At 36.9% G+C, this 22,665-nt stretch overlaps 6 protein-coding genes across 8 annotated transcripts in view; 3 read left to right on the plus strand and 3 right to left on the minus strand.

The window, feature by feature from the left end:
• The window catches only part of LOC111479736 (uncharacterized protein At1g28695-like), a 23,720-nt gene extending 1,135 nt beyond the window's left edge, over window positions 1-22,585 (minus strand). The window contains exons 1-3 of the mRNA XM_023124575.1: window positions 22,556-22,585; window positions 1,369-1,528; window positions 894-1,295 (exon numbers count right to left, since the gene is read on the minus strand). Of these exons, the coding sequence (XP_022980343.1) occupies window positions 894-1,295; window positions 1,369-1,515 (549 nt within the window). The 5' untranslated portion in view covers window positions 1,516-1,528; window positions 22,556-22,585. The remainder of the gene's footprint in view (window positions 1-893; window positions 1,296-1,368; window positions 1,529-22,555) is intronic.
• On the minus strand, window positions 2,888-6,445 carry LOC111479785 (rac-like GTP-binding protein 5). Its single transcript, XM_023124643.1, has 7 exons — window positions 5,953-6,445; window positions 5,703-5,790; window positions 4,565-4,674; window positions 4,404-4,467; window positions 3,879-3,943; window positions 3,639-3,704; window positions 2,888-3,254 (listed from the first exon to the last, which is right to left on the minus strand). Exons 1-7 carry the CDS (start codon window positions 6,088-6,090, stop codon window positions 3,156-3,158), a joined length of 630 nt encoding a protein of 209 aa, XP_022980411.1. The 5' UTR covers window positions 6,091-6,445; the 3' UTR covers window positions 2,888-3,155.
• LOC111479698 (NADPH:adrenodoxin oxidoreductase, mitochondrial) lies at window positions 6,905-13,035 on the plus strand. Of its 3 annotated transcripts, none has more exons than XR_002717680.1 (15): window positions 6,905-7,050; window positions 7,181-7,354; window positions 7,537-7,641; window positions 8,539-8,652; window positions 8,736-8,789; window positions 9,004-9,120; window positions 9,264-9,373; window positions 9,448-9,521; window positions 9,899-9,960; window positions 10,199-10,397; window positions 11,429-11,489; window positions 11,693-11,760; window positions 12,172-12,317; window positions 12,404-12,919; window positions 12,950-13,035. XR_002717680.1 is itself a non-coding variant. In XM_023124510.1 (14 exons), exons 2-14 carry the CDS (start codon window positions 7,241-7,243, stop codon window positions 12,638-12,640), a joined length of 1,461 nt encoding a protein of 486 aa, XP_022980278.1. In that variant the 5' UTR covers window positions 6,905-7,050; window positions 7,181-7,240; the 3' UTR covers window positions 12,641-13,035. The 3 variants fall into 3 exon arrangements, 1 of the variants encoding a protein (XP_022980278.1); XR_002717681.1 differs by having other exon boundaries at window positions 6,913-7,045; XM_023124510.1 differs by having other exon boundaries at window positions 12,404-13,035.
• Window positions 13,728-16,075, plus strand: LOC111479820 (cytochrome c oxidase-assembly factor COX23, mitochondrial). The gene is made up of 3 exons (XM_023124688.1): window positions 13,728-13,889; window positions 14,995-15,071; window positions 15,836-16,075. The coding sequence occupies exons 1-3, from the start codon at window positions 13,793-13,795 to the stop codon at window positions 15,881-15,883; spliced, it is 222 nt and encodes a 73-aa protein (XP_022980456.1). The 5' UTR covers window positions 13,728-13,792; the 3' UTR covers window positions 15,884-16,075.
• On the minus strand, window positions 16,704-18,714 carry LOC111479818 (60S ribosomal protein L37a). Its single transcript, XM_023124686.1, has 5 exons — window positions 18,638-18,714; window positions 18,108-18,147; window positions 17,697-17,785; window positions 17,053-17,135; window positions 16,704-16,951 (listed from the first exon to the last, which is right to left on the minus strand). Exons 1-5 carry the CDS (start codon window positions 18,638-18,640, stop codon window positions 16,888-16,890), a joined length of 279 nt encoding a protein of 92 aa, XP_022980454.1. The 5' UTR covers window positions 18,641-18,714; the 3' UTR covers window positions 16,704-16,887.
• LOC111479801 (BTB/POZ domain-containing protein At5g17580-like) lies at window positions 20,139-21,644 on the plus strand. The gene is made up of 2 exons (XM_023124665.1): window positions 20,139-20,346; window positions 20,451-21,644. Exon 2 carries the CDS (start codon window positions 20,871-20,873, stop codon window positions 21,396-21,398), a length of 528 nt encoding a protein of 175 aa, XP_022980433.1. The 5' UTR covers window positions 20,139-20,346; window positions 20,451-20,870; the 3' UTR covers window positions 21,399-21,644.
• Window positions 22,586-22,665: the final 80 nt, after the last annotated feature.

Below are 22,665 nucleotides of genomic sequence, written 5' to 3' on the forward strand. Positions count from 1 at the left end.
AGAAAAAAAAAAAAAAAAAAAGAGACAAAGACAAAGTGCTAAAGTAGTATTTAAAAATCTAATAATAACAAAAATGCCTCCAATTTGTGTTTATTTCTTCCATTTAAAAAATTAATTAAAATATTTAAATTTATCAGGACTAAAAAAAAATTGGAGCATGAAATTTTGTAATAACCTAACAAATTCAATTTTTTTTAAAAGAATTAATTAATTTATTAGATATAAATTTATATTTTAAAGTTTGGGTCGAGTAAATTGTGGATTTTAATTTTATATTGAATACTTATAAATTTTAAAATCTTAATTAAAATTTTAGAGTACATTGAAAGTTTTAAGGATTAAATCTGTACTAGAATCCAAACCATTGGTTTATTATTTGAAATCCATTACTTATGGTATTATTTTTGGTATACCCCTTGATAACGGAAACAAACAAATACCAAATGCATAGCTTACGCACCAAAATTTGATAAAATTAAGGAGTAAAATCCTTTGTTGTATGTAAAGTTTTCGTCTAAAATCCAAATTGGACTAAAAGAAATCAGACTTTAAAAAATTATGAAATGAATGCTAAAGAGGAAATTGATGATTGCGAGAACCGAAGATTTGGTACTGTGATAAACACAACCGATTCATGGTTAAGATTTTGAGAAGATAATTTAAATTAATCAGCACTAGTTTGTTCAAAGAATCAGCAGGATTTTGAAAATTCTACTCCAAAACAAGGACAAAATCGCGAGTAATTTGATTCCGCGGTTTATACACAGGCTCGAAGTGATGATATCGTCGATCGGTCGATTAAAGCTATTCGATACGATCTAAATCAACGTTTAACGATAATCTGCCTGAGAAGAAGAAGGTGAAGAAGAAATTAAAGAGGACGGATTGTTTACCGTGAAAATGAAACTGTAACCGCGCTTGAGAACGTCGAGAAGAAACAGAGTTCTTCTCCACATCATTTTGTTGAATTCATCGGACATGTAAAGCTTCTCTCCGCCAAAATCGACTCCTTCCGTCTCCAATTTGAAGCAATTCAGCCGCTGAAATCTGCAGCGATCGTACGACGTTTGATCGACAGCGACGAGAAGAAGATGATCGAGCAATCGTCGAGTATCTTCTCCCATCCAAAAGCTACTGAGAAACACATCGAGCATTGTAGTATCGTCTTTAACGCCTTGATCGGCATACGCCTTGTTTATCACCGCGATTACGATAGTCTTGTTCGCCATCGCCGCCTTCTCCAGTGCAAAATCAAGTTCATCTCGTGCATCGTCCACGGAGTGGAGTAATTCAACCTGCATATTGAAAAATCATCGAGGATCGTAATTATCGAATCCGAAGGTAATCGAGAGAGATCAGAGAGCGTACTGAATTGGAGCGATAGCATTGGGGGAAAAAAACGAGAGGATTCATGGAGGAAGAAGGACCAGAGACAATGAGAAGAAAGGAAGCGATCATAAACAGTAACAGAAATCCATAAGTTATGAGAGGAGGTTTCTTCGGCGGGAAATCCATAGCTTTTTTCTCTCTCTCTTTTTAGGTTTAATTTCTCGTCTCTTATTGAGAGACTCAGAGTCTCTTCATAGTTGCTTCGTTGTTGAGCTTTAGGTGAAAATAAAGTCAACCAAGTATAGTTTCGTTAATAATGCTTATTAAATTACTAATTTTAATTTTCTTTTTATATTCATTTTTAAATTTGATTTTTTTTATATTAAATTATTGTGCTTCGGGGTTGTATTCCAAAGAGGTATTAGCCTCTCCAGAGCCTTCTCTCTCGATAGAAATGAGATATTCACGTGAAGTAGGTGTCCAAATTATCGAGTAATCAGTCAGTATGTAACGACCCAGATCCATTACTAGCAGCTAGCAGATATGGTTTTCTTTGGACTTTTCCTTCCGGGCTTTCTCTCAAAGTTTTAAAAATGCGTTCAAGGTTTCCATACCCTTACAAGGGTGTTTTTGTTCTCCTCTCCAACCAAGGTAGGACATCACACTGTACTACAAAAATAGATGAATAGTCTCCGCCCCTAATTTCCTACAAAAAAAAAAAAAAAAAAAAAAAAAAAAAAAAAAAAAAAAAAAAAAAAAAAAAAAAAANAAAAAAAAAAAAAAAAAAAAACTAATATATATATATAATATTCACCCAGAAAGTTGAAAAGCAGAAATTTTTAATCTATCGTTGAAGGGAAATTATTCCATGTGACGGTCACATTTTGACGATCCCCTCAATTTTATTTATTTTGAGTTGAGATTTTCACCTTACTCAAGCTATTTGCAAGGGGGGAGGAGTGATTCCGACGTGTCGTCCGCACAAAGCCTTCCGAATTCCAATGCAGAATTATCTTTTTCCCTAGCAGGCCACTTTAAATCTTCAGTCTCAAAAGTCTTACAGTTTCGTATTCTCAAAGCCAAAACGACATCAACATTCAATGGTGAAACATTAATAATTCTAGCAGTCAACTTTGTAAAGATTTAAAAATAATATAATAAATCATTCTATAAAATATACAATATCCTTTTCATTCATTTTACTCAAAGCATGAGTTGACTAATGGATAGGATTATACCCTCCAAAAGACATTAAATTTGAAGAGATTTGATAGACAAATGCCAATGAAACTCGTTAAATTTTGTCCAAACTACCAATACAATCTCTTTAGATGTCGAGACTTGAACGTACAACCAGAGAAACCAATGACTAAAGCATATCCCCTCGACCAAGAGATCGCTCGTTCATAACTAAAACAAGCACAACCGTTAAAATACAATATCCTATTCAATCATTCAGAGTTGACTATTTAATAGGATTATACACTTAAAAAGATATTAAATTCGAAGATGATGAAAATCATAAAATGGCCAACAAAAGGGCAAGAGATTCAATAAGTAGATGCCAATAAAACTTGTTAAATTTTATCAAAACTAGCAATGCAATCTCTTCAGACGTCGAGACAAGAAAGTACAATAGGAGAAACCAATAACTAAAGCATATCCCCTCAACCAAGACATCGCTCGTTCAAATCTTCTCCTGAGAAACACAACCTTTAAAAAGGACCCTATAAAGATCATAGAAGTTGTAACATACAAGATAGTTTAATTAGAGGTGATATAGGAAGTTGAATAATAAATGAGAGAGGAGAGAGGCTTAAACATTCTCAGAGAAAATTGCAGGTTGGATGTTTTCTCTTTGGCCTTTTGGGTTTTGGAGGTTGAAGAACCACCTTGACTGCAGCATCAAACACAGCCTTTACATTCTGCATTTCAAGAACAAGGTTCACTTAGCTTGTCCCAATAAGCTCTTTCATGCAGTCATGCACAATAAAAGTGGTCTTGTTGGCAGGGATATGGTGTTAAACAAAGATTATAGCTAAAATCTTGTTTTACTTATTGAGTGGACCAAAAACCCGACAGATTATCTAAACCAGACCAACTATTTTTTGATCTCGAACTTTAGAAAATCGAACTAGCCAATACATATAGTTCAACCAACCGAACTGGTTTGGTTAGTTTCGTAGACTTCTTCGACTTCGACTTACACCCTTAGTTCTTGATTTTAGCACTTCCCAACAGTTCCAATGATAGCTGAACCAAGTTCTTTAATGTTTGTGCTTCTACATTAAGAGGTAATAATCACTAACCTGTTGTGTCTTCGAACTGCACTCAATGTATGCCACTGCTCCAATAAGCTTCTTTAGCTCCTCGCCCTGGAACAAAGTTATTTTGTACATTTCCTTTCCATAAAAACTTAGAATGGCAGAGAGAAAGCAATACATTCTATGACAGCCCAGTGTGAAAACCGACACTGTATACGTCAAATGAGGACTAGCAGACGCGAACACGAGATTCGAAAGGAAAATGAATTAGCTCCAAGTATTGACCTGTTTCGTCGATATTGTACATGCCCCAGGATAGTCCAAGAGGAATTGTTCATTGTCTCTCAGATCTGCCATCCCAAGTAACAGCATACGACTTTCAATCAGAACAATACCACAAACACAAAGAACAGATTTGTGGGGTAGGGGTGAGTGGGGGGCGAGTAGGAGCTTCAAGAATTATCTTCCCCTATAAATTACAGAACAACGAGAGATGCACATTTTAGAGACACAAACAGGCATCATTTTACATAATACGAATATATCTATATCGTGTGGTGATCTAGTTTAATGCACGACTTGTATGCAGAAGTCGATGGTCCAAAAGTCGATCTCTGATTACATGACATTGAAACAAACTTTTTTATATGATTGAGTCCTGGGAAAGTTCAAGAAATATTATTCCATTTGTGGACGTGTGTTCTTATACCAGCCACAAAAACAACCATCAGAAATATTATGAGAATTTTACTTAAGAATGAAGGTATTGATAATTCAGGCAATGGAATTAAAGTTAAAGAAGAAAGGCACCTAGTTTGGTCCCTACAAGAATAATGGGCACTGATGGGGCATAATGCCTCAACTCTGGGATCCACTGCTCCAAAAGAAAAGGACATGAAGAAGAATCTAAATACCATAAAATTGAACCAAAATAATAAGCATAACAAAAATTGTACAGGAAGTGAACTTACTTTCTTTGATATATTTTCAAAGCTGGCCCTACTTATGAGCGAAAAGGCAAGAAGGAAAACATCAGCTCCTCTGTAGCTCAAAGGTCTTAGCCTGCTATAATCTTCTTGACCTGTAAAGGGATCCTTTTATAACATTCTTCCACCACTTTAAAATGGAATTTAGTGGGAATATCTTTTCGTTGAAGATTGGAATACCCATTTTAAAATGAAATTTGAAGCCATAATAGTCTATCTAGCAAATATTGTCCGCTTTGATCCGTCAGCCTCACGGTTCTAAAATGCGTCTGCTAAGAAGAGGTTTCCACACCCTTATAAAGAATGTTTCATTTCCCTCTCCAACTGATGTGGGATCTCACAATCCACCCCCTTGGTAGTCCAATGTCCTCACTGGCACACCGCCCGGTGTCTGGCTCTGATACTATTTGTAATAACCCAAGCTCACCTCTAGCAAATATTGTCTTTTTTGGGCTTTCCCTTCCAAACTTTTCCTCAGGGTTTTATAACGCATCTACTATAGAGAGGGTATAGCCCTACTCCAACCAGTGCTTCGCTCCATCCGATATCTAGCTCTGATACCATTTGTAATAGCCCAAACCCACCGCTAGCAGATATTGTTCCCTTTGGCCCGTTACGTATCGTCATCAACCTCACGATTTTAAAACGTGTCTGCTAGGGAGAGGTATCCACGCCCTTATAAGAAATGATTCGTTCCCCTCTTCAACCGATGTGGAATCTCACTACTTGATAAAACTTGTTCAGACATTCCTATCCTGCAGCTATTGATGACACATAAAAGTTTCTTTCTACAACAAGAAAACTTTGAACGATAATATATTAAAATATGTTGGTATAACTACCAATATAGTCCGATGGTGATTATAGTTTGCGTCTAGTTTCAATTTGATCCTATGATCTTAAAGGCTTCCCTTGTCCTGTAATTTGGATAAATCTCCTAGAACATCAATCCACTTCCCAGCTGTTAAGGTTTTCAAATGTCATTGGAAGTGGCAAGTAGAGGCAATTAGCTTTAAGGTTACACATGAAAGTATAGAAATCTCAGAAAAGAAAATCCAACAATTTAACAACAAAACTGGATAAATGAAGCATGCTTATCAGAAGCAGAGGAAAATTAAATTACCCGCAGTGTCCCAGAGACCTAAATTCACAGATTGGCTATTAACCAAAACATTGGCGCTGAAATTGTCGAAAACAGTAGGAACATAATCCTGCCAAAGCAAAACAAACCATCATGAAACCGAAAATTTCTTCTTTGAAAGCAACAAAATCGCAATTGCAGATAAGCCATGAAATCCAAGAAAACAACCGAAAATAGCAAAATCAAGAGTACGAATCAAACAGAACATGAGAGAAACAAGAGGAGTTCATACAGTCGGAAAAGTGTTGCTAGTGTAAGAAATGAGAAGGCAAGTCTTCCCAACGGCGCCATCTCCAACCGTCACGCACTTAATAAACTTCGTGGCCGCCGTCTGTGCACTTGCGGAAGCAGTGGCGGCGCCGCCGGCCATGGTCGACTGTTTTTTGGATGGAATCTGAAGAAAGTACAGAAAATCTAGACTGAAACCTTAGAATCCGTTTCTTTTTTCTTCTCTTCCTTCAAGTTATGGGGATTGGAAGAAGAAGCGGAGGAGGAGGAGGAGGAGAAATTTGAGAGGAAAAAGTGGGAGGAAGGTTTGAAAAAAGGCTATGGCGAAGAAAAAGAAGGATTGATTGGTGAAATTGGGTTGAAATTGAGGTGTCAGAGAGGGGAAAAGGGGAAACAGAAGGCCCCCCACAGCGACAAAGATGAATCATCGCAAGGGAATCAAGGAGCATCAATTCTGGAAGGAATTGAACGAGAGATTTTTGGAGAGTGGTCTTCTTTTCTTCCAGGACCCATGCAGATACGCGCTTCTACAACGCACTGTCGCTATTTATTCAAAAATTAAAAAAAATTAAAAAAATCAATCTTTCGCTCCCTTTCTATTAAATATAATAAAAATAACTCTCCTTTATTAAAAAAAAAAAAAAAAAAAAAATTAAATTTCTAAAATAATTTTAAAAATACTTTTACCATTAATTTTTTTTAATATTTTGTTTGCGTCACAAAATTTTATTAATACCCCTCTTAAAAAATTTTAAAATAATATTAAATTTTTAACTTTTTAATATAAAAAAGTTATACTAGGGATAATAGTAATAATAAAAAGATAAATAAATACTAACTTAAAGAAATTGAAAATTGAATAAATAAATTAAAAAAAAAAAACTATTCGTCACTACCGCCGGAAAGCGCTAGGGTTTTCTATATTTTTTTTAATCTCTCTTTCAAAATGAATCTGTGAATTTCACTGCGTTGGCTCTGTCCCCCTGCGTTGCCTCTGGAAGGACGTAGTTTAATTCTTGCCTTTTTTTTTTTTTCTTCAATGGATGAAAAGAAGTGAAACCAAGGATTTGCATAGAAAATTGTCGTTCAATGTGCTGATAAGGTATTAATTTCTATCCAATTCTTAATGCAAATGGATGAATGTTAAGGCTTCAGTATAAACCTGTGGAATTGAATATCTTGATCTAGAGTAATCAACCTTAGATTATTCAATCAGTTTCGTTTCGGTGCAGCGAAATGCAATCCAAGATTGTTCATACTGTTTTTGAGCTTTAAGCTTCTTGATACTGGAAATGGCATTATTCAAAGCTAGGGAATTCTTATATAAAGGCTTTTCAACTTTTGCTACAAATACTAAAATTTGCGTAGTTGGGAGTGGACCTGCTGGTTTTTACACTGCTGAGAAGGCGAGTTCCTTTTTCTTTTTTTTTTACTATGTTGTGGATTATATTAATATATTGGCATTGATTTGAATAGCATGAGTTTATTATGCGTTTAATTTACTTCGAATTATGGAGAGTAATCGAGAAAATGGGCGCATCTGGAAAATTGATCAAATTGATTGTTTATTTCGGAATTGCATCAATAGTTGTTGAAGGCGCTTCCCAATGCCCAAGTTGATATCATTGATCGTTTGCCAACTCCTTTTGGTTTAGTGCGCTCTGGTGTGGCACCTGATCACCCTGAAACAAAGGTGAGAAGCTTGCTTACTATTTCTTCTCTCTGCTATCTAGATTTTGAAAATGTAGTATAAATTGTATTTGCTAGTGAAGATAGTGTTGAGTTGATTTAGAAGATATTGGGAAATCACTTAAGCTATGAGATCCCACATTGGTTGGAAAGGGGAATGAAGCATTTTTTATAAGGGTGTGGAGACCTCTCCCTAGCAGACGCGTTTTAAAGACCTTGAGGACAAGCCTAGAAGGGAAAGTCCAAAGATGACAATATTTGCTAGTAGTGGGCTTGGACGGTGAGAAATGGTATCAGAGCCAGACACCGGGCGGTGTGCCAACGAGAATGCTGAGTCGGGGGTGGACACTTGGTGGTTTGCCAGCGAAGACGTTGAGTCCCGAAGGGGGTGGACACGGGACGGTGTGCCAGCGAGGACGCTGGCCCCAAAGAGGGGTGGATTGTGCGATCCCACATCAGTTGGAGAGGGAAACAAAACATTTTTATAAATGTGGGAAAACTTCTCCCTAGAAGACGCATTTCAAAAACCTTGAGGGCAAGCCCAAAAGGGAAAGACCAAAGAGGACAATATCTACTGGCGGTGGACTTGGGCTGATACATAAGCTTTCAAAATTCCTTCTATATGTTTTTCTTGTTCTGTTTTGTTTATGCAGGATCTAACTTCAGTTGAAATAGGTAGGTACTTATCTCATGATATTTGAGCTTGCATGTTTGGCAGTTGGTGCTAGCTGCGGTCGTATGTTCACCTAATTATGAACATTTGTAATAGAAAGTTTTAGGAAATTTGCAAAGCGTAAACCAATCACAATGGCCCCACTAACATTCCTTTTACTTGTTTTGAAAAAGATTTTGAAGTAATGGATTATTTGGACTTTGAAAATATTTCTCCTACTTGCAACAGATTGTGGTCAATCAATTTACGCGGGTTGCACAGCATCAAAGGTGTTCATTCTTTGGTAATATCAAGCTTGGATCTTCCATTTCATTGTTGGATCTTCGCGACCTGTATCATGCGGTTAGTTAGGCTTTAGACACGACATTGTCATGCTACCAGCAGCATATTCCTTATTTTCTCAATGGTTATTTTTACTTCATTAGGTTGTCCTAGCATATGGAGCAGAAAGTGATAGAACTCTCAAGATTCCTGGAGAAGTAAGTTTAGTTAAAACTGTACTAGAATTTGTACTTCTAGTTTACTGCCTCAGGGTGGATTGCTTCGGCATTGTTCATACTGCCTAGCTTTAAACAATTTCAATCGTAGTGAATGCTTTTTTTTACTCTCTTTTCTGAATCATTGACAGTACTGCAACTATTCACAATTCTTTTAGTTCAATACATTGACTTTGGATGTCATATCTATCTATAGGATTTGTCTGGCATACACTCAGCCAGAGAATTTGTTTGGTGGTACAATGGGCACCCAGATTGCAGAAACCTAAATCCTGATGTAAAGGCCACTGATACAGCTGTAATCCTTGGCCAGGTAACTAATTCAGGCCATTCTGTTCTAAATTCATATGAATAAAAGGTTTTGTCAAGAAATTTCTGGCATTTACCATGATGTGGGAAGAAACAAGAAGCTTTCAAGATAGGTCAAACAACGATTGAAATTTCTATTACATCCAGGGAAATGTAGCTCTAGATGTTGCACGCATCCTTTTACGGCCAACGCCAGAATTGGCAACCACAGATATTGCTAATCATGCATTGGAGGCTTTGCAGGAGAGTGCTATAAGGTTCGTTTTTTTGAGTTCATCATAGCATTAAGAGTAAAGCTATTGTATTCATATTTTAATTATTGCTCGTGTAGGAAAGTGTTTTTGGTTGGAAGACGTGGACCAGTTCAAGCAGCTTGTACAGCTAAAGAGCTACGTGAAGTCCTTGGTATTCCTCAATCCTCAACCTCCTTAAAATTGACTTCAATGTTCTAGAAATGTTCTTGTACCTTGTCATTGAGATGAGAATGAGTTCTAAGTAGAAAATTACTTTTATTTATCAAGTTTAACCTGTCTTTGAGTTACTCGTATCTCTATAATGTTGTGGTGACTACTCTCTACTTTCTTCATAGGTTTGTGCATGTAATATTATTATATTGTAAAAAGAACAGTGATATAGATGAGAGGACTACGGAGTAATCGGCTTAATCTGTGTACTTTTTGCTTGATTATGCTACAAAAGAGCTCTCGTACCTTTTGATTCTTGCATTTTGTGTTCAAACCATAGCCGATGATGTGACTAGTTGTTGAATTTTATCACTGCAGGTATTAAAAACTTGCACATTCACATACATGAAGCTGATCTTGTCAAGAGCCCAACAGATGAGGTATAGTTCAACTGAAGTTATCTCTACATTACCTAATGCGAAGCTCTGGTGACTGTTTAAAAAGAAATATAGTCTTTTAGTTCTTTATCTCTTAAGGTAATGACGCAGTTGGCTAGTGCATAGGTCTCATTGCTTAATAGTGATCCTGAAATTTGAGATTTTCCCCAATCGCACTTTCAAATAGACATTCTGTTGTCTTATGAACATCATCCTTGTGTTAATACTATCATTTGAAAAGGAAGAGGTGAAAAACAGTCGAATACAGAGGAGAGTTTATGAGTTGCTTGCTAAGGCTGCCGCTTCTGGACCTCCCCATTCTGACGCAGGTCGACGTGAGCTGCATTTTGTTTTCTTCCGCAAACCAGAAAAGTTTCTGAGTTCAGTAGACAAAAAAGGCCATGTTGCTGGTGTTCGATTTGAGAAGACAGTTCTTGAAGGTAAACTATCTATGTCCTATTTCTTTTGTCTCCTAAACAGATGCATTCCACGTATGTAAGTGTGAGATCCCACATCAATTGGAGAGGAGAACGAAGCATTTCTTATAAGGGTGTGAAAACCTCTCCCAATCAGACACGTTTTAAAACCGTGAGGAAAAGCCCGGAAGGGAAAGCCCAAAGAAGACAATATCTACTAGTGGTGGGCTTGGGTTGTTATAAATAGTATCAGAGACTGGCAGGTGTGCCGGCGAGGATGCTGGGCCCCAAGGAGGGTGGATTGTGAGATTCCACATCGGTTGGAGAGGAGAACGAAACATTTCTTATAAGGGTGTGGAAACCTCTCCTTAGCAGACGTGTTTTAAAACCTTGAGGGGAAGCCCAGAAGGGAAAGCCCAAAGAGGACAATATCTCCTAGCCGTGGGCTTTGGTTGTTATAAATTGTATCAGAGCCAAGCACTGAGCGGTGTGCCAGCGTAGACGTTGAGCCCCCAATGAGGGTCGATTGTGAGATTCCACGTCGGTTGGAGAGGAAACCTCTCCTTAGCAGACGTGTTTTAAAACCTTGAGGGGAAGCCCAGAAGGGAAAGCCCAAAGAGAACAATATCTCCTAGCAGTGGGCTTTGGTTGTTATAAATTGTATCAGAGCCAAGCACTGAGCGGTGTGCCAGCGTGGACGTTGAGCCCCCAATGGGGGTCGATTGTGAGATTCCACGTCGGTTGGAGAGGAGTGTGGAAACCTCTTCCTGGCAGACGCGCTTTAAAACCTCGAGGAGAAGTCCAGAAGGAAAAGCCCAAAGAAGACAATATCTGCTAGCGGTAGGCTGGCTGAATTGGAGAACTCATTTCTGAAGATTTGTACTAATGTCATCAAAGTCTGTGTTATGAAATAGAAATCCAATTTATTTTCGCTCATTATCCTTCATTTTCTCTCATTACTGAAAATTACTTACATTCCTCCACAATGACATGCATCCTACCCTCTCCTAGTATGTCCTCGTGCGACTAGTTACTTATTCGCTTTTATTCTGTAGGTTCTATCCCGGGAAAGCAGATAGCTAGAGGTACTGGGGAGTTTGAAGACCTTGAATGCCAGTAATTCCTTCTTAAGTTAAAATTTTCCTTTTCATTTCTTTTTGGCAACAAATTTTACATCAGAAAATATATTTTGGTTTTCATTTCACTAGGTGATATAACTGTTCATCAGAATATTTCTATGAGATGATGAATATTAATTTATATTTTGTTGTTGTAATAGAATAAGCTCATCTAGTTTGAATTGCTTGAATTTTGTATAGGATGGTGCTAAAGAGCATAGGTTACAAATCAGTGCCCATAGATGGATTACCCTTTGATCATCTGAAAGGTATGAGATTAAGACATCCTCGAGATCTTTCTCTTACCTTATTTATTTCTTAGTTTCTTTTCTTACTTAGAGATCTTACATGTCAATGTCATATTCGATTCATTTTTACGATGTACTCGAGAATAATCATACGAAACCTTGGATTAAACGTATCCAACAAACTCTTCTCATGTGAGATCCCACATCGGTTGGGGAGGAGAACAAAACACCCTTTATAAGGGCGTGGAAACCTCTCCTAGCAAACGCGTTTTAAAGTCTTGGAAGCCTAAAAGGGAAAGTCCAAAGAAGATAATATCTGCTAGTGGTGGGCTTGAGCCGTTACATCTCATGTCTCTTTTCATTGATGCACTCAAGCTGCCATGGAAAAACTTCTTCTCTGGTGTTTTCCTTGGCTGATAGTTCCATTTCCAGGAACTGTACCGAACGTTAGAGGTCGAGTTGTAAGCAATATGTCTGGAGATTCCATCCAACTTGAGGAAGGATTATATGTATGTGGGTGGTTGAAAAGAGGACCAACTGGAATTATTGCAACAAATCTCTATTGTGCTGAAGAAACCGTGAGTATTTGAATCCTCCTTGAGTAAGCTTATATACACATTATTTATATGTTTCAAATTTTAACCATAGTCATTTGATTCCTCAGGTTGCAAGCATTTGTGAAGACCTCGATAAGAGAGCATCGTCATCTTCCTTTTCTAGCTCACCGAAGCCCGGGAGAGAAGGTCTCATACGAGCATTAGACAATCAAAATGTAAGAGTTGTACCGTTTAGCGCATGGGAAAAAATAGACTCCGCTGAAACGAGGCTTGGGAGTCTGAAGAACAAACCCAGGGAAAAGCTTACCACTTGGGAGGAGCTACTGAAGGTGGCCATGGAATGAGTATCTTCATGAAGCTTGAGTGCCGCCTTCATACCTAGCTATTCCGCTTCTTCGTTTCACTTCTACTCTCGGAACAACCTATTTTATCGCTCTCACTCTCGAGCACAAAGCTATTTCGTTTCATATCCTAACATTGAACACTCGAATGAGTAGTTTACTTTGCCCGAAATGTCGGTTTCTTTTGCTAGCATGCTGATGGAATCGACTTCCATTGAAGAGGTCAACAATAAAAGAGGCTATACATTATTTTTGGGGAGCTAGAAAAGATGGAAGTAAATCATTCTTCAGCACACTTAAACTGAGCTCAAAATCCATTTGGTTTCACTGCAAAGTGTAAATCAACTTACCCTTCCTCTTCATCCACTTATTTATTCATTTTAGAGAAGATTTTAGCTCGTCCACGTGTCGTCTTTTGATAGGTATATGCATGAAATTATCTCGAACTTGGCCTATGGAGGTCATCCGTTATCTGACATAATTTCTTCGAAGAATTACATGTTACTGTTTCTGTTTGTTTGTTTGTTTTTTAGAATCAAATTATTTTAATTTTGGAAGGTATGAAAATTGAAATTTGCTTAAAATACATTACTCTTTTAATTAAAATATGAAAATTGGAAAATAAAGTACAATTGCATCATAGAAGAAAGATATTTGTATTTCTTGAAAGAGACTCGAGAAATAGTCATTTCTTATCAACATAAAGATTAAAATAAACATTTATAATAACAAAATTGTACGAATTTTATAGCGTGAAAATTGTTAGCTGTCTTGAGACTAAGCTGAGGAGCCTGGACGACAACTTAATACGAAAGAAAAGTCTTGAAGCCGACCAATGTCGAGTTAGATGGTCGAAACCTAACTGAACCGAACGCATGGCTTGATACCTATATTGGATAGCTAAAATATATATAAGTAAAAAATCCAACTCTCATTAGTGGTGTACCATTTTTACTATGAAATTAAACTGACTTAAGCTTGCTTTATAGGGAATTAGAAACTTAATGGGTCGGGTCGGGTCGGAAACCCGACTCACCCTCTCGATACAATTACGTATAAAATGAGATTGATTCTCTTTCTTTCTCATCGGGATTTCACGCAGCCATTTCAACCGACCGCCAGTTTCCACCGAGAGGAAGAGCGAGCTTTTCAGCCATGGCTTCCACTTCCAGGGATCCGCCTCCGCCGTACCCCAGTGCTGCTAGAATTTCTGATTCTCCTTGTTTTCTCCAGTACAGTGCTTCCCTGAAATGTAGGTTCTCTCTTATATTCCCCGTCCGCCTGTTCTCATTTTTTGTTATTGTATGATTCGCCATTTGGACTTCTTCTACTGGTGCGCTTGCCAATGATTGCGTGCTTTGCATCAATTTTTTCAGTTTTTTTTCTGGATGGTTAAGCTTGCGAATTTGTTGGCGATGATCGTGCAAACTCTAATTTTCTTGGCGATTCTCTATGCTCTATTAGTTGATTAATTGGTTAGCCTGATTTAGTTCCATTTCTAGGGATACTATTTCCATCCACTTTAGGTCAATTAATTAAGAGTTAGCAAACTCAATGCATTAGTGATCGGATGACAATCTTAAAGAAGAAAAAAAAAAAAAAAAGGGTTTACCAGGGTATTAGTTTATAGAACGCTCGTGAGAGTTCTTAGAGTGGCTGTGTTTTGAGTTCACTTACTTTTCTAACTATGACAACAGTGGAAAGGAAACTTTTACTAGGATTGTGACGCCGAAAGATCTGATTTCCCCGTTCCTTTGGGCGAAGTTCGTATTTAAAATGTCAAAGTAGGAATTACTTAGTTGGATGGTTCTTCTGCTCCAAAAATTATTTAGTTTCCATTCAACATCAACAGTCCAATGCAATTTCATTGTTTGGCTCTTATTTATAAGATAGCTTTTACTCTTTGGAGATACCTCTGTATTTGTTTTGATTTAGGATTAAGGATAATACCACATATGAAACAGAATAATTTTTTAAGAGATGTTTAATGCTGAAGCCTCGAGCTGCAACGTAAGCAAAGGATAAATCTTTTAAGCCTCAAGGCTTATGCATTCCTTTCCAAAGCTTCAAGACTGTATTTACAGATTGTTTCCAGAAAATATGTATAATTGGTACTGGCTTATAAATCGTGCGTAAAGTGAAATTTAAATTTGAATTCATAAGTGAGTATTATCGTTGTTGATCCTGATAACGTGATACTTAATCCTTGGTGTATATAAATCATCCAATGAGAAGTTGGTGTTTAGATTACTAATTTTGTAGATTTGGAATTGTATTGTACTTCCTTCAATTTAGAATTTATGTCAGATAACATTTTGAGCTTCTTATGAGAGAGTCTCCTTTTCCAAATGCTATAGGTCTTGAAGAACATAGCTCAGAGAGGAGCAAATGTCAAGAACATTTTGATGTTTACAAGGAATGCAAGAAAAAAGAGGTATTTTCTTTTCTTAGTTATCACATGAAATTGGAGTGGAGGAACGTTTTGTGATGTTGGTACAGTTGCTGAAAGCATATGCTCAATATTTATGGTAATTTGCGTCTTGGGGTCTGCTCATTTACTTGTGACATTAATGGATAAAGGAAATTTAAATATCCTTATTTCATTTGGACACCATTAGCTGACCTACACAACATGTTTCTCATTGAGTTAATCATGGGCTCAATATGATTTTGGTCCTTACAGTTTGAAAAGTTATATTTTGATCTTTCAAGTTTTAGTAATTTATGTAATATATTCTATCCTAGTTAAAATTTGTAATGAGAAAGTGACTCCACTCATTTTCTGATGTCTGAGTCTGAATGCTCAAAACTTTCTCGCAAGATTTATTAAAATTTAACTTTTCTTCAATTTGATATTTTCTTGATTAGATGTAAGTGATGTAAAATAGAGCATTGTAAACTTCGGGATGAATCTGAGAGATAAGATTACTTTCTGATCTGAAATATATTCATGTCATAGTGTAATTCCGGGAGGAACATTGTTGAAAGTGCTTCCATATCATTTATGGATCCAATCCTGGTTTTTCTTTTTTTCTTTTTCTTTTTGGAGAAAAGAAGCTTATGTGGGTTTAGTAAATATAGTAATGTTTCATAGACTATCATTTACTTGCTTGGTTGGTATTTTTTATTTTTGTAAGACATAGCTTCTGTTTTTGAAGTTTCTAAATCGAACGAGTTCTTCTGTCTTCTTCTTTGCAGCGGGAAGCTCGATTGGAACGCAACAAGAAAAGGTCTTTCTTCTCATGAAGAAATCATCTTCAGGCATATTTCTTGATGTTGAAGTATTTAAGTTTAATATGTTGTGCCGTCTACACACGTTTATAACCTTTTTGTAGCAGTTAGATTTATCTAGTGCCTCGTTGAGCCAATGCCTTAGACTATATTGCCCATTTGCCATTGGGCGTTTATTAATAAAAGATACATCTTCATATTCAATCATCTTGTTCATTGTAGAAATGTAGGAATCTGTAAACATTGACAATTCTCATTTTGATCTAAATGCCCTATTGCTAGAGCCTTAAGCTCTTGATAAGTAAGACAGCCTTTTTAAGGTGTTTGTAATTTTTATTATAATTGAGGAGTATTCCCACCCTTTTTTAAGAGGGCATTTTTAATTAAGAAACACAAGGTCTAATTCAGTGAATTATGATACATTTTTTATATCATTTTCATTTGAGTTTTATTTGGTAGGCTATTGATGAAATATAAGGTTTATTTTGTAACTTAGTAACATATTTCTCTGTGTGAACCATACTTACATTTGGTGAAAAATTCGATTTCCGAAGATTTTTAATTCAAAAGATGCATGCCTTAACAATCTGATCACTTGTAAAGCTAGCTATTTGAATTCAAAAATAATCCAAACGCAAATTCAAAGCCAAAATACAAATCACTCCACAAGGGAAGTCCCCAGGTCGAGTCTTTGCAAGTTTATAACAAAAAAAGCAAACCCCTTATTTCTGGGTCTTGGTCTTGGTCAGGAAGATGCAGATAAAACGCTAATAGAAATGTCATATTTAAAAGCAAATAAAAAAAATGTTGCTGTTGGGCAAAAAAGAGAGTAGACGTGTCTAAAAACTGGAGGATAATTAGAAATAATGTGGCCAAAAAGGCAGAGATAGTTTTTAAGCTCTGGGGTCGCGACATGAAATAGAAGTCAAATGGGTACTCAAATTTCATCCAACAATCTTCTTCCAAGAACTCTACACTAAACAGACAAGTAATGACTCGAGACAGAACAAAATCATAGTTTAACTCTCAGTCTGCTCCCTCAACCTTCGGATCGTGCTCCTAACGGTCACCGCACTTGCAGTGCTGCCCAAAACAAAACAAAGAAACAGAATCAATCAAAACCTTGATCAGAATTTGAAAGCACAAACACACCATATTGCAAAACAAGAACCAATTGCACTCACTTCAATGTGTAGGCACCTCCGGCTTTCACCTTTCCACAGTCCTTGCAACCCCATATCCCAACAGCCTTCCTCTTCACGGCATACTGTAAGGGTTCAAAACAGCAATCATTGATTGTAATTGTGAAATAAATTACTATGAACACAGATTCTCATCAGAATTTCCATAAAACAATGAGATTTATATGGTCGATTTTGTAACGTACAATAGAAATGTCAAGGTTTGTCAAAACTTTCAAGAATTATGGGCAAAAATATCAACAATATGTATAAAAGTACAAATAGCGTAGTAAGCTTCCATCTCGTGGGGAAAAATTATGACCCAATAATTCTGCATTCTTTTCACAGCATACACCTAAGTGTTTCGAACATTGTTTAGATTCACGGAATAAAATCCGTATGAACATGTAGATGTTTTCATCTCATAACATTGGTAAGTTCAATGGAAATGTCTATAATCTATCAAAAGCTCTAAGAACTATATGCAAGAACAAGTGGGCTGTCGATCCAATTATTTTACATTTTTTAGGAATATTCATTGATGGATATCCAAATTGCCATGTTACTGAAACCTAGACATTTTCCACCCAGACCAGATAATTCCTTTATCAGTATATGTAAACTCTCGCATCATCATGGAAACTTACCTTTCCGCAGAACTCGCAGAAGTATTTGCTGTGCTGACTGACTTCCATCTTCTTAATCTGCTTCCTCAGACTAGCACCATATCTGGTACCTGTAACAAAAGATGCAGAATAAGCCGATTAACATAACTACACAGCATAAAGTACGCAAAAGAATATACTGTAAGCCTTTAAAAACATCAAGGAGAAAGCACGTTGAAAGATAGAGGAAGAGAAGGCTCTTGAAAAGCTACCAATTACTTCAAAAAACAAATTATAGACGATTAATCAAACCATATGTGAATGTCAATGATGGCGTCTCTACTCTATAAATCATCAGACAAGGATCTAAATTCCACATTCATACGCAGGTCTAATATCGTAAGTACGAATTCTATTTCACCGTAAATAAAAACATGAGGCGCTAGAACATACCGTATTTGCCGACAATTCCAGCCTTCTTGGTTCTTTTCGTCTGCGATTGTACAGGAAATAGAAATGAACACAAGTTAGAGAAATGTAATAATCGCTTCAGAACACGTAAGGTGGTAAATTAAAGTTCAGGCACAAAGCCTCGCTAAATATGTTTTCCCAGATTCTCATCAATTCTCTCTGCGAAAGGTGCTGAAGCTAGAACAGTAGTGAAAATAACGAAAATTCGTGAAAAATAGAGAACTGTAAATCCTTAACAACTCCTCAACATTAAACAATGCTTAAACTACGAGAGATCCATGAAATCAAATCGATAATCTGCTACCATAAAGAGACCTAATAGTTCATTTTCCTTTCCAATATTTCATCAGCCAGAAGAATGAACCTCGAGTTTTCGCTTCTTGTTCACTAATCTCTCCTCGCAAATTAAATCCTACAGACTACAGACATCTCATCTCGCCTACATAACTTCAGAACACTAGAAAAATAAAGTAGTCAAGAAGAACATGAAACCAGCAAGAGAAAAGGAGTACCATTGTTGAGGCTTGGATGCAACGGGGACACCTCAAGAGATACGCTGGTGCAGACTGGACGGCCAAACAGAAAAACCCTATGATAGCTCCGGCTGTTTATATAGCCCCTGCCAAATTACGATTGTCCGTCTCCGGCCCAACTTTGTTAAGAATTGGGCTTTGAGCCCTTTCTTTGGGTTTGGGTTTTTTGGGCTTAGCTGAAGTCCTGGCCCATCTAAATAAAGTATTAGTTTATATATTTTGAGTTTGTAATTATATTTTTAAATATTTAAACTTAATCTCCGTGATTTTAATAAAATTTAAAAGTTCAAAGTCTTAGTTGGTGGTTGTTTTTTTTATATTAAAATATTGGGTTACGTTGACTTTTCTAAAAACCGAAAATTAGTGTAGTTGACATTTTTTTTATTGGATCGGTCAGGTCAACAAAAAATATAGTTATAATTCAATTTTATTTTAAGATTATTATTAGTATTAAAAATATTTGATGTTATAAAGAATATTTGGTATTTTAGATTTATAAATAAAAAATATTCAATATAATTCTTATTTTATGTCCAATAACTCAATTATTCACTAAATATGAACATAATTCGAAGGGTTGGAAAATAAGATATTTAAATTTTTAAAAGAGAAAAAAAAAAAAAAAACTTGTTACTCCAACTAACAAAATCCCGCTAGTTTTGGATAGTTACTTCCCGCTACGTTTGATTCGTAAGTTTTATTTCAATTAAATCCCTGTTTGATCTTCCATGGAGACAATTTGATAATTAGATTCAGTCCTCAATGTGGGCTTTATCGGTTCTTTATGCAATTTATTGGATCGGAAGAAGCTGTTCGGTAATGGCTATAATTCTCAGCATTTTCACTTTTTGTACTTGTATGTTGCTGTTTAGGCTTTGATTTCGCTACCTAATTTGGTCGTAATCGTGATATTAACTCCATTATCTCTCAAAATGTTGCTGCGTTAGAGCTCGTACAGTGTATTTCGAGGAGCGCTTTTTCTTTCAGTCGAGACCTCTACGATTGCAGTTTTGGGAAAATCATTCGTCTGTAATGATCTGAGAGAGAGCTACAAAGCTATGATTATCAGAAACTAGAAAGAAAAAATGACTCAAGATATTTTGGGTTTGGTTCTGTAGATTATACAGAAGAATCTTCCGAACATGGCAGACAAATCGGACAAGGATGTCTCCGATTGGTAAAACTTTTTTTCTTCATCCATTTAGTTAACAGTTTCGTTTTCCCTGTCTTGATTGTTTGGAAACGGTCGCTCATCTTCATTCTGGTTTGCAGGTTACCTTAGGTCAGTGTGAGAATGTGGGATTCTGGATTCAGTTACATATTTGTTTTGTTCAAATTCCTGTGATTTTTCGGTTATGTTTGTTGGATGAAAGCCTCACATCAGCTAATTTAAGGAATGATCATGGGTTTATAATCAAGGAATACTATCTCCATTGGAATGAGGCCTTTTGGGGAAGCCCAAAGTAAAGCCATGAGAGCTTAGGCTCAAAGTGGACAATATCGTACCATTGTGGAGAGTCGTGTTCATCTAACAAATCTTTATTATTTTTCTACCGGATATCATAGTAGAAAAGTCAGGCAAGATAGCGGAGTTACTGAATGAGCAATCTGAGGGCAGTATAGGTCAATTCCTCAGAAGCATGAACTCGTTGCAAGGTTCTGCCATGGGTTTCAACTGCAAATGTCATGTGAGAATGTGTTTCCTTTAGCTTGTCTTGCTTTCTATCCAGGGATGACTGAAAGTCACAACCCAAATAACCTGTTGAGTAAAGCACTTACTTTCCTTGAACAGAAAATCCTCCCTAGCTGGATTGAAGCCATTAAGGCTTTTCTTAAAACAGAAGATATTGTGCAACAGACTGTGGAAATAGGCCTTGTTGATGAATGTATGAGTCTTTGGTCAGTAAGGAAGTGAATGATCCGTACCTCCTTAGCGAACCGATTGTGAATTTTGTAAATGATGAACTCAGTGAGGATGATGTGTTTCATCACAAGCCCAGTGCAAGAAGAAAACTCTCTGTTTCTGAATGGCAGTTGGAGGATTTGACAATTCAGCCTCCTGTATTGTATGAACTGACTGTTCATTCTATGTAGCTGTGTCCCTTTTGAAGTATGCAAAGAAGTGAGTTTTTTCTAGTGCTGAAGGTGATGAAACGTTTCAGTGTGTGAAACAAACCGTCAAAGGGAAGTCATAGAAGCAGTGGAGAGGATAATGCCTCATCAGAAGGGGCTATTCCTTGAAATGCATTATGATATCGAGTGTGTGAAACGGATTGTAAAGCACTTCTATAGAGTTTGTAGTTCAATATTGGAAGGATTAATTGTGATGGCAAAACTGATTGAGGAATTCTTGTTTGAGGTTGCCAGTGACAGAGAATTGGAGATCGGTGCATTTGTTTCATTAGTTGAAATGTCAAGTGCAGCATCAATGGGAACCGATAGGAGCTCCTTTGGAATATACAGCGCTATAGATATATATCTGGACAAGCATAGCTACCTGACAGAATCTGAGAGAGAAGAAGTGTGCAGAGGGCTGGACTACCATAGGATGTCAGCTGAAGTTTGTGAACACGCAGCCAAGAACCAGAAAATTCCATTAAGAATCGTGGTCCAAGTGCTAGTTTTGGTGCAATTACAACTTCGCTATGCAATCACAAAGGAAATGCAGGGTTCTGACAACAAATTGATACAGGATGAGGTTGAAAGTGATGGAGGAGTGTTGGCCTTAGGTGGAGGTTAATTAAAAAATGAAATGGAGAAAATGAACAATAAGGTGATGGAGTTGGAGAAAGAGTCTCATATGCTGAGGAAATGGATTGAGGAAGGCTGCAACCACATGGTGAAAAAAGAGAAGACAAGCACGTGGAGAGAAATGAAGAGGAAGTTTGGTTGCATAAGTAAGATGCCCAACTGCAAGTGCCAAGTTAAAAAGGGTGAGATCCCACGTCGGTTGGAGGGGGGAACGAAACATTTTTTATAAGGGTGTGGAAACCTCTCCCTAGCAGATGTGTTTTAAAGCCTTGAGGAGAAACCCAAAAGGAAAAACCGAAAGAGAACAATATCTGCTAGTGGTAGGCTTGGGCTGTTACAAATGGTATAAGAGCCAAACACCAGGCAGTGTGCCAGTGAAGACACTGGAACTCCAAGAGGGTGGATTGTGAGATCTCACATCAGTTGGAGATGGGAACAAAACCTTTCTTATTAAGGGTGTGGAAACCTCTCTCTAACAGACGTATTTTAAAGCATTGAGGGAAAGCTTAGAAGGTAAAGCTCAAAGATGACAATATCTGCTAGCGGTGGGTTTGGGTTGTTACAAAAAGAAAAGGGTTCATCCGAAACTATGGGCTTGACTAACAGACAACTGATCATCTATAAACTCCTCTGTAGTGATTTGATTTCATGCTTCTGAATAGTCATTCAACTGGTCTAACTTAGTGAATAAACCTCCAAGTTTGTGGGCATCAAGCCAAAATTTTCCCCAAGGTAACTGCTCCATTACTACCTTGTTTTTCCAACGTCATGTAACATTGAGTTTACAACATGCAGAGTATAGATTTTTTGATGAAGTAAGAATGATGCTTCACAGAGCACTTCATTGAGATACCCGTGATAATAAGTAAGTGCCTCTATCTTATTGGTTATTTTCTTAAGTAATCATCTCTCACTTCAATGAGAAAAGAGGAACTACAATGATAAAAGGAAAAGGCTTAGACATGGAGTTCTTACATTTTACCTCCATTAGTATTTCAAAAATCAATAAATATTCAAGCATGGACCAGAATTCAGGTGAAAGTTATGGAAGGATACTAGTGGTCCATTTTCCGCAAAATTCCCAAAATCTTTTTCGAAGTTGAGAAGTAGCTTTCAGAACTCCAGTATAGCGAATCAAGGTATGACCTCTCTCTCTCTCTCTCTTACTGGGTTCAAAGCCAAATCTGAAATTGATCAACATTTTCATTCTCCAAACATGAAGGTGATGGGAAACTATACTTTTTGTCAAAGTCGCA

The sequence above is a fragment of the Cucurbita maxima genome, unplaced genomic scaffold (genome assembly GCF_002738345.1).
Source record: "Cucurbita maxima cultivar Rimu unplaced genomic scaffold, Cmax_1.0 Cma_Scf00005, whole genome shotgun sequence".
NCBI lineage: Eukaryota > Viridiplantae > Streptophyta > Magnoliopsida > Cucurbitales > Cucurbitaceae > Cucurbita > Cucurbita maxima.